The sequence below is a fragment of the Serpula lacrymans genome (assembly GCF_000218685.1).
Source record: "Serpula lacrymans var. lacrymans S7.9 unplaced genomic scaffold SERLAscaffold_1, whole genome shotgun sequence".
Taxonomy (NCBI): Eukaryota; Fungi; Basidiomycota; class Agaricomycetes; order Boletales; family Serpulaceae; genus Serpula; species Serpula lacrymans.
Genome location: NW_006763290.1, coordinates 3,097,643 through 3,108,614, shown reverse-complemented (window position 1 = coordinate 3,108,614; position 10,972 = coordinate 3,097,643). Strand labels below are relative to the sequence as shown.

Below are 10,972 nucleotides of genomic sequence, written 5' to 3'. Positions count from 1 at the left end.
ATCCACAGTGTATTTTTTTAGAGAGTACAAAAAAGCAAATTGGACGCAGCCGGGGATTGAACCCAGGACCTCCTGCCTATGTATGGCGGTGCTCTAACCAACTGAGCTACCAACCCTTGAATATCAACACTCAATTGCACAATGTTGTCTAACAAGGCCCAGGCTTTGACTTTGACAATTCCAACACTACCACACTCTGGGCTTATTATAGCGGCACCTTGTACCAGGTAGCGCCACATAACAAAGCCTTAAAGCCCCATTTCTGAGCACCGGTGGTGCATGCTGGCCATTTAGGCCACTTGGAAGATTTCAATGTGGACATAGCATGTGGCGGCACCATGTGCTCCATGCCAAGGCGGAACGGGCCACATCATCCATCCATATTAGGTCAGTGTCTGTTGTTGTTGTCTTGAATAGTGAGCACTCTATATAACTCAATTCTCCACCGTTTTCAGGCAATTGTTTTTAATACTAATGTATCATGCTGCCGAATTGTAGTATATAACATCAAGAAATACCAAAAGGTGAGTCTCATACTCCGTTGATGGTCTGTGCACCATTAAAGTTTGACTTGTGATATTTGTCACATCACACCTAACATGTTTGTTGCAGCTGCATACATGCGTGTCAGTTGCTCTCAATGTCCATCCCAGCACCCTCACTGTTGATGATGAGAACTGTTGTTAGAAAACCACACACAAAAACAAACTAACAAAAAATCCTCCCAGATTCCACAGAACTTGTGTATGGGCTTGCCTCCTAGAACAGCGGGTGGTCTGGTTGTTTGTGGGGTGGTATGTATAATGATCCTTCAAAGTGAAACCCAGAAATGTGTGGGTGTGGATTTTGGAGGAGGAGAAATAGTTGGAAGTTAGAAGAAAGGGGCTTTGAATAAATGTAGACAAATATGGACAAGCACTACCTTGCTAATTGTAGCACAATGTAGGTTTGAGAATAACAAGGTGATGAGGTTCCTGTGAGGCAATGTTAAACTATAACAAAAACGATACCCGTCTCCAACTGCACTTGCAGGGAGTAAGAGGTACAAGGAGTTTGAGGTTGACAGATATTAGAGATTATAACAAGCAGAGGACTTTTAAAGTGAACTCAATAGTTTCTATTGAGGAGTAAAGCGGGTGATTCAAGTAATAAAAAGCTAAAGAACTATACACAAGTATGTAGGATAACTAACTGTCTATCTCTCAGACCGAAAGAGGAACAATAGAAAGGTGGTCTGAGGATGAAACCAACCAATAAGACAAATAACAACTATTGTATGATTTCAAGGATTAATCAGCAGGTGGGAAAATATACAAATATACTAACAATAGGTATTGTTACACATGTTCAGGAACTGTATCCTCACGATGAGGTACGATCCTGACTAAAGTGTTTATTAATATATCCAGGCACTAATGTGGCGTGGAGCTGGTTGGCAAGGTCTCTACTACCAGTCCTTACCCATTGTGTTAGCTGGTTGGGAGTGCTATCAAGTCTCTGATCTGTGATATGAAATGGTATTGATGGTTGAGTAAACCTGTTAAGGCTATGAGAAGTAAAATGGCAAAGCACACCTCTAGCCCTAAAGCCAGAGGTGTAATAGGGAAAGTGTCTGAAAACCAAGACATAGAAAAGTGAATAGTCCTTACAGTTCCCAGTGATAGGTGGCTTTTGACACACAGATTGTAGTGCCCAGAAGGACTCTAATCAAAAGGGATGACAGTGAATTCTGTAGTGGCAAGTGACAATGACAACAGTTAACAGTAGAACAAGAAATCCAATCCAGACTTCTTCTCTAATCTCAAGTTCACTACTCACTGCTGCTTGTGATCCAGTGTGGGTCACAACACTTCCCACTGCTTGTTTCTACAAGGGTAGAATACAGGGGTTTGTATAGTAAAAGGAAAGGGAGGCTATGCACAGTATAGCTGTGCAAAAAAAATGAGAAAGAATGTAAAGGAAGGAATATATGCTGACAAATCCTGTATAGGTAGTATAGGATAAAATCATCAATATAAGGAAAAGAAAGGGATAGAACAATAAATGCTGTGTATGTAATGTCACAGGTTTGTACAGCCATAGAATAAAGTCCAATAGCAGAAAGAGAGCAAGAAAATCATGATGTCATGGGAAGATGCAGTAAAAAAAAGCAAGGCAAAAATAATATCAGTGTCAACATAGTTCCCTTGTTGTCAGTCAGGCATTCTAAACAAATGTGTCCATAAAAATGATTCAAAAATCAAGAACAATTGCACTGCAAATGAATGTTCTGCTGAAAAAAAAAGAACTGGAGCCACTGGTCCACCACCTAGTCCAAATCCCACAGTTCCATGGCCTTACCAATGATCTGGTTGTATTGGACCACCTGGTCAAACAAGGGAGGGAGAGGAATAGTTCCAATCTGGAACAGATGTGTCCCAGGCAATGTGTGATAAGTGTAGCTGTAGTGAAGACAATGGACAAAGGATAAATGTACCCAAGCAAATGGGACGGCAATGTACATGGGCAACACAAGAGGATGGACCTCTTCCAACTCAAAAACTACCCACCTGTGTTCTAGCTAGGTGAGACAAGCAACCAATGATTTGATTTTACTGCCATCTCAAACAACCATTGTAGCGCTCTATGACATTGGATACATCTTAGCAAGGTCATTAGCCCAAGTAGGTACAAGCTTCTGTACAATACCACTTATTGACATATTCCCAGTATGAAATCCTCCAAAACAGTGTTGTAACACACCTCCGCTTTGCCACAACTGCTATGTATGCATCCTTGAACATACACAAGAGCTTCCCTGAACCTCAAGGCCTTGATTTAGAGTTCATTTGGATACTTTTAATGGCTTGTGACCTCAAGAACAACATCCACCAGCGTGCCATAGGTAGTTTTTTTGAATGGGACAAACTTGACTGTGCCATTGGAGGATTACAGCAGGCCCTTGGTAATCTACTTTCTTTCTTACGCAAACTTATGCTCACCAGAGCACCCAGGTACAAAACTCCATCAGCAGACCCGCAAGGCTATCTCAAAAAGATAGCTGGCTCTCATGATGGCCCTACATAAGCTTAATACATATTTTGAACACCTTGCTGAGCTCTACCATCCTTCATTGGCTATCCCTCTTCCAGCGACTCTCCCCACAAAACTCAATGAGTTGCAAAATGACCAGAGTCTTACAGAGGATGTATGGATTACACTATCCACTGAAGATATCCCACCTTGGTTGGAAGACTCAGATGTACGTGATGGCATTTGTGCAATGCTGAAGCGAGATAGGTGTCAAGAAAAACAACACTGTTTGGATACAGAAGCTGAAAACCTCGGCCACTGGTTTGGGAAAGAGCTCTCTTTTGTTTTTCTTTTGTTTTTTGTTTACTTATGAATCTCATATGAATACAAAGATCATGCCTTTCATCTACTATTGGAGCAACATTGGGAGCACATGCTGTATCTCCAAGTACACAGCACCATGTGGAAACCTTGTATCAGATGCTAGGAGTACGAAATAGAAAAATGTTATTTCAAATATTAAGCTTTTAAAACCATGAAGAAAACTCACCATTTTAAATTCTAAAAAACACAAATAGAATAGGTGGAAGCCTATAGATATATTGTGGAGAAATCAGGAGTATGAGGCAGATATGTAACACTTAACTGTCAACAATAAACCTCTAGTAAACCTCGTGTTCCTCTTGTTGAAACCCCACTTCTGTGAAGAAGCCTTGGGTTCTGCCAAGAAGCAGTTAATTCCTCAAGGTTTTTGTAGCTTACTAATACATCAGATAATGTCTCCTGACTTCCTAGAGAGAAACCAGCATCAGTTAGGCTTCAGAGAAGAGAGATAGCTAGCTCCCCTACTTTAAAGGCCCTTGAATATTTGGTCTCAAGTAGAGCAAACATTGGTTAGCTTAGTAGCAGAAATATGTTAATTAATTAAATGAAGGGTGTTCCTCCCACCTATTACACCCATCTATCCATGTATCAAAAGCCCTATCTGTACTGAACACAAAAGAAGCTCTTTTCCCTGTATAGTCCATATTGAAATGAGTAGTATCTCCTGAACGGATTATAGCTAACTCTCCTCTCCTCTCACCTACAACTAGGCCTTGCTCCAATAACACAAGCTCAGCTCCTTGAAAGGAACCAATAGGAAGGATCAAGCAAATATTGCTATCACCAATGTCACGATGAGCTTCTGTGCAAAGATTAATATTAACCACCCAGGATAACCAAGGAGAAACAGATGATCTTGGCTGTCCTGGCAAAATATCTATAACTTTTGCCAAGGTCGCATATTCATCAGGAAGGGATTTCTTAACCTAATAACCATAATTTTAGATGGTTAAAATTACAGAGTAAAATAAACTTACTAATACTTCTATCCATGACAAAGCTCCTGAAAACACCTTTTGAAGATTGTTATAAAGACTAGGGAATTTCTGTATATCTCCTGATGGGTATGGGAGCATCTGAGAATAGTTTACCCTTCTACCATCTTCTTGTACCAGATATCTTGGGTGAACATTGGTTGGAGCATCTTTTCCCTTAAACAAAGAAATAAAATAAGCATAAAACCACTTGTAAGTATTTCAACAAAAGCTAACCTTAGTAGTATAGCAATTATAACTTGAAAAATGCAGGCTTTGCAAAGGTGCTGCCTCTTTAGAAGAACTACCAGACTGGTGAATAAGTTGCTGTATCCCTTCAGTATCAAATGAGAGCTTTAAAAGCTCCTGCAGATTGGCACGCAGATAATTTGTTAGTTTTGGTGATTCTGCACCTTTGTGCTACCTATATATTTTCATTCCTTTCTCTATCTATTCTTCTATCATTCACTATTGATTGTGTTCTCTATTATTTCGCCTTTGTGGCTGCTTTGTTTACCTTTGTTTACAAAACTTCGGACAGTATTGCAGAGTCCAATGCTTCCTATTCTCTAGTTACTCACATTGGACTCTAGGTACTGTATACCTGTCATACTCTCTAATAATAAAGTAACTCACATTGGACTCTAGTTCCAGTCCCTGATTGCTCTCAGCAAGTGGCTAGACACTTCCTTCAAGCTTTGTTCTTAATATAATTTGGCATAGAAGTGCATATAAAGGCTAGTAGTGTGTCATCAACATTGCGCAAATCTAGTGCACTACTTCAAACATATTTGTTAAAAGTTGTTATTCAACAAGCAAAAATATAAAACTCACCTGGCAATTGTGCCCTCTGGATTAGTAATAAAGGAATTAGGCACTTTCTGACCGTTTGGATAGAATGACTGGATCTACAGATTAAATCAGTATAGATAGAAAGTGGCTGTAATGTGGAATTAAACTTACAAGTTGTTCTAATTCTTCTGTACTATGCACAGTGATGTTTTTATCTTTTATGATACGCCTTTGATGCTGAGTCCATTGTATGTTTTCTTGATAGTTACAAGGAATGGGATAACTGGTGTTGGCAAGAATAGAAGGATCATAGAACGTCTGTAAATGAATGGTGGACAAGGAGAGATCTGAATCAACTCCATCATTTGAACCTCTGGGAAGATCTTCTGCGTAGCTGGACCTGGATAACTGTAAACCAGCATTGCCTAAAACAAGGTCCCCAATTCTACCCAAATGGAGAGGGGGTTTGAGAGAAGGTATTAGGTAAACAGCCCAAGCAGAAGAATCATGTTCAGGGGGGTAAAAATTGCTGTAGATTTTCTATATTAGACCTTGCAAAATCTTGAAGGAAAAACCCTTAATTAGCAAAAAAGCAATCAAATAACTTATCTGATTCAGCTAGTATCATACAGTTATAAACTTTTTGTAGGCCTTGAAACTGGATATAAGTATCACTGAATAGGTTGGGCGGTGATAAAGGCAGTAAATCCCGTAATCTGTTGACGTAGGGTATAATAACCTCTATAACAACATTTCCAGTCATGATATCTAGACAATTTTAAGCTCTATGCTAGACTAAAAATTCTAAAGGCTTACTAGGTTTTGGGTGCTCTTAATATTCTTCCACTTCCCTTACTGTCTTGTAAGAGACTCTCTCCATTTTCCAATCCAGAGTAGCTAAAAGAGCCAGCACATAAACAGATCCACAAGCAGCAAGTGCTCCATATTTACTCCCAAAAGCTCTCCACTCTTGGAACCTACAAAGAGAAGGCTTAGTATCCAGATTTGCTATTTCCCCTTCATGAAGTGTTGTAATATTAGAATATGTAGAAGTCTGAGAAATAAGACTTGTGTAATATCAATATCTTACTTCTTAGATACTAACAGCAAAAATACCTTTTGCATTTCATAAAAAGTTGTATATAGCTCATCATCATAAGGAAGTTATCTCCAGCACCTTTTCTTCTAAAAGCCTGGCAAAGTGTAACAGTGGAAGCAAGTGAATTGTTGGAATCAGCATATAGTCCAGTGCAGCATTTGATACCCTCTACTATGGCTTCAGGTTCAGGCACTTCTCCAGACAGGCGTGCACCTGCTAAATCAGCAATTAAGACCCCTGCACCTTGTGAGTATGCTAGCTCTTATGCTGTATGTAACCCTGCTGGAGCCCATTGAACCTCATTGTGACAGCAAGCCTTTTGAAAAGATCTAGCTACCCTACCAGCCTGTGACTGCTCCGCCGTGACCAACTCTTCTTTTGCACCACCTTTTGCGCAGCTAGGGCTTTTTCCAATGCCCAGATCTTCTTCTTCCTCTTCTTCTTCTTCCTCCCTGTAGATTGGTATTCCTCAGTAAAATTAGAAAGAGGTTGGGTGCGGAAAGACAGCACCTTAGTAACCCTGGAGTCCCAAACACCCTTTGCAGAGGAGTGCCGGAGGCACAGTCACTAACTCCCTCAAAAGACTTTATTACAGATACAAGTCTTTCTAGCAGCTCTTGCTCATCCTCAGAGTTTGGATTGGAGAGTTTGGAAATGAGTATGCCTGCCTGTTTGGCAGAGAGCACAAGGAATTGTACAGTTTAAGAATAGTATTCCATAGCAGAGACTTAAGGGAGAGAAGACAAAGTCCACTCCAACTCCTAACCCTACCTGCTGCACGCAGCAGTGCACAACAACCCTAACCCTAGCACAAAAGCCTGGCACATTCAACTGGAGCCGCCAGACTTGGCCAAATGTTGGCGCTTGAGTATTTTCTTTATCCAGCAAAGGCAGTTGTGGAGATATGAACAACAAGAATGAAACTGTAAGGTATTTTGTAAAATTGGGTGTGACTGGGCTGCGGAAGAAGTCTGACAGATGTTTCAATCCCAGTTGGCAAATCAAGCGGGGATATGGAAAGCTAAAGGAAACAATTAAGTTATTGGCAATCCCTTAGGGGAAAGATGAAAGGGTGCCGCACTACTAGAGCACCCCCTAAGCAAGGCACACAAACCGTCCAGATGGCCTGTTAATGAAGTCAGCAAGTTGAAACTGGGGCTTGTTTTATGAGCGGGATCACCTGGATGGCCATTGATACACCTTGTAAAACTTCCGATCTGAGAGGCTTCCAATCAATGGTCGAGCTTGAAATGTAGTTGCTTGAGATACTGTGCAAAAGGTGGCCGTAGAAGATATTACCCACCACTGCACATGTTGTATCCAAGAGAGAAGCTTACTAAACCAACTGTGGCGCCTATGAATCTGACAAGGAAGAACGCACTTGTTCCTGTTGCGAGTTCTGAAGGTTTCAGAGCTTGAGTAAAAATTTGATAGGGCGCGCGAAAGAGCATTCCCAATCTGATTCCTAATATAAGGGGATATACAGCCTGAGAAACGTGAAGCCAAAGATGAGCCCAGAGAATATGATATCATTTGTACACCAGCTTGAAGAGGTGTTGTACCATTGATGAGCTAAGAACATACAAAAATCAGCAAGCTTCTAATAGCGATATAAAAGATAATATATGGACCTGATAATATAGCGCCAAATAGAAAGTCCCAGCAGATCTCCAGGGAGCATTGTCAGCGCCCAAGTGGAACATGCCGTAATGACATTGAAAGGATAACAAATGCAAATCAGACAAACAGGTAAATTAAGATAGACTGCGGCAAAAATATAAGCAAGGTTGGAACCAGCTATACTCACAAGCCCATCTCCAACTAATTGTTGATGAGCTACCTGTGTTGGTATTATCAGTAAGAGCATTTTAACAAGAGTATATACATACTGCTGAAAAACCCCCCTAACAAAGGCCCTGCAATAGCGGAACAACTCCAGGTGACACTAAGAGCTTGCAACCACTTGGCTCTATTTTGTGGCTCGACAATTTCTGAGGTGATAACCCATACCAAACTAACAATTCCTCCCCACCCAAGCCAGCCACACCCCGTGCAATTATAAGCCACAATATTGACTAGATTAGAAGATAAAAAAGATTTCAGAAAAGATATGTACAGTTAAGTACCTTTGTCACGCCACAGAGTAAAGATCCTGTTGCAAATATAACCATGCTCGAGTATAAAAGGTTCTATATCGCGATTGAAGGTCAAGATCTACACAATTCAAATCTTATAGACGCACCTTTTGGCCAATCAAATCAGATATTCTTCCATATAACAACTGGCAAGCCGTCTGAGTGAGCATATATGCGACACCAACCCAGGTGTATTGGCTTTGCAAAGCTCAAAGACCATTAGTAATTGTTGGCAAGCTGGTTGATACAATAGTCTAATGTAGATCTCAGTCAGAAAATGGTAAGTGAAATTAAGCGGAAAACCAACCAAATCAGTTGTAGCAAGAAACAGGGTCATCGCGGCACTTGTCAGGTAGATATTTGGGATGTGCATCTTGCCGCAAACAACTGAGATCCTTACCTGATATGCGCAAATAGCAGTTGCCATGTTGATAATGGATAACCTTGAACAGCAAGGGTACTGTCATAAGAGTTGTGGGCTATAAAACTTGAGCTGCTTTTTGATGATTCCAAGGGTTTTTCAAGACACTGAACCTGCTTTGTTGGAGAAATAGTGAGATGTAAATGGGATGGCAGTATTTGAACACCAAAAATCAAAAGTGTCATGCCTTGGGGAGTATGATTTGAGAAACAGGACAGAAACTGAGAAACTCAAGATTCCAAGTCTCTGCATTGTACTCTAGCCCACTTTACACCCATACTAGCCTTGGGCAAGGGTGGTTTTGATGATCAGATCAAACCATTAAGTTGTACACATAGAGAAGACTTCTGAAGGACCTTGGAATGCCATTTAAGTTTGACAAGCGGACCGCTCAAAGAAAGGTGTGATGTGCTGGCTTTCAATTTTGGAGTAGGATTATTGATTTGGCTTTAGAGCATAATTTGGACTGCAAAGTGAAGGGGCCACTGAGTGACAAAGAAGAGAAGCATATGAGTGACACCAAGATGTTACCGTTCTGGAGACTGTGAAAGAAAAAGAAAATATTTGCAACCCGAATAGCAACATTTTGCTCTCTCGGTGAAGCCTCAAAGAACAAAGAGGCCAAAATCCTGGGGAGAATCAAAAGTGCAAAATGAGGGTTACTTTGAGGGGTGTGTAAGTTCCTAAGAATGAGAACACTGGTTTGTTTGTTGGACTGTAAGTTAGTTGTCAGTACACAAAGCAATGGCAGAGAAGAAATAAGGTACCTTGCTTGCAGTAGCACTAATTCAGCTTCAGTTCATGCTCCAGCAATGCAGGTGTAGCTTTGAGGACTGCAGGAAGTCCAAGTTTCTATCCTCCCCACCCGAGTTCTGAGAGAATGCCACAGAGATGAATACTAAGTGAAGGTGCTTCAAAAGAGCGCAGGAGAAAAGCATGACCTGTTCCGGTGGAAAGCAACATATCGCCAGCAAGGAGGATAGATGTAGCAAAGGTAAGAAGCGGAGGGTGAATGTTATGTGATAGTGGTAGTGTAGCAAGCTCAGAGGTCGGTTGGGATAAGTGAGATGCTGCAACAGAGAAGCTTTTAGTTAAGTTCATAGGACAGGATAGATTAACTTACGTAGTACCCTCGAGCCTTGACGCACAAAACAAATGAAGAATACCGTTTGTAGCATCAGGTGCATCGTGTGTTAAATGATAAGCAAACAAGGGAGTGATAACTGACACTGTCACAGTGTGCAGTGTTTGTGAAACAGACTGTAGAGACAAGTCAGTTCATTTATCTCACAACTAAAAAAGTGATATTTACCTTGCACACAAAGATCAAAGTCCATGCGCAAGCATCTTCAATGCCAATCAGACTCTGCACCATCAGCATGACTGCTTCCTCTTGTGCAGTGGTCTTCAATCTTCGTAGAACTGTCCCCCAAACTTCAGCTGTAGCCCGCTGTACCTCGTTATCACATTTTGGTAAAACGGCACGGATGGAGGCCCACTATTTTTCCAAGAGATCTAATTTGACTGATGGTAGGAGTAAATATTTAAAGAGTGCAGACAATTTAGTAAGGAGTGAGGTCAAATCAGGAGCTGATAAAGAGCGAGATAGCAGCTCAAGAAGAAGCTGAAATAAATTAGGATAAACGGGAGAAATTGTGGTACAAAGATTGTGGGCTAGTTTTTGTAGTAGACTAGAAGCAAGTTAAGAAGGGGGACATAGGATAGTATATCAACACTCGTACTTGTGGAGGGCTTTTAAAGCTTCATCATCGGAGCTCTTTACTGTTTCTATTTAAACATCTACAATTTCTTTCCAGTTGTGCAACAAAAGGGGCATCAACATGGAAAGTGGATCAGCCTTCTTCGCAAATTTGGGAATCTGGGGGAAAAATTGAGTTGCCACCAGTGCTGGAGGGTTTCAAAGAAATGCGACTGATTATCCTATCATAGAACATCCATGTTAATAAATGGGGAGAAATATGACAACTAGAAGGTCCCACTTGAAGTTCATGATCAAATTTTGACAAGGTGAGAGCCGAAGGTACATGAACTTTTTTGAGAGATTGTTTATAAGATTGATGCTAGATTTGTGTCAGTTAAAGTTAACGACTTGAATATAATATATGGCTGTGTTGTACTTTGAAGTGTTTGATAC

At 40.8% G+C, this 10,972-nt stretch overlaps 1 protein-coding gene across 1 annotated transcript; it reads right to left on the bottom strand.

The window, feature by feature from the left end:
- Positions 1-3,421: 3,421 nt before the first annotated feature.
- On the bottom strand, positions 3,422-8,823 carry SERLADRAFT_412378 (uncharacterized protein; the record flags this gene model as incomplete). The annotated part of the gene is given in 22 exon segments (XM_007312470.1): positions 3,422-3,536; positions 3,563-3,573; positions 3,775-3,803; positions 4,097-4,322; positions 4,374-4,547; positions 4,608-4,674; positions 5,205-5,278; positions 5,334-5,480; positions 6,019-6,139; positions 6,279-6,355; positions 6,599-6,713; positions 6,772-6,929; positions 7,033-7,282; positions 7,376-7,387; positions 7,643-7,726; positions 7,746-7,833; positions 8,069-8,101; positions 8,151-8,230; positions 8,281-8,336; positions 8,388-8,450; positions 8,504-8,542; positions 8,797-8,823. 22 exon segments carry the CDS (start codon positions 8,821-8,823, stop codon positions 3,422-3,424), a joined length of 2,046 nt encoding a protein of 681 aa, XP_007312532.1.
- Positions 8,824-10,972: the final 2,149 nt, after the last annotated feature.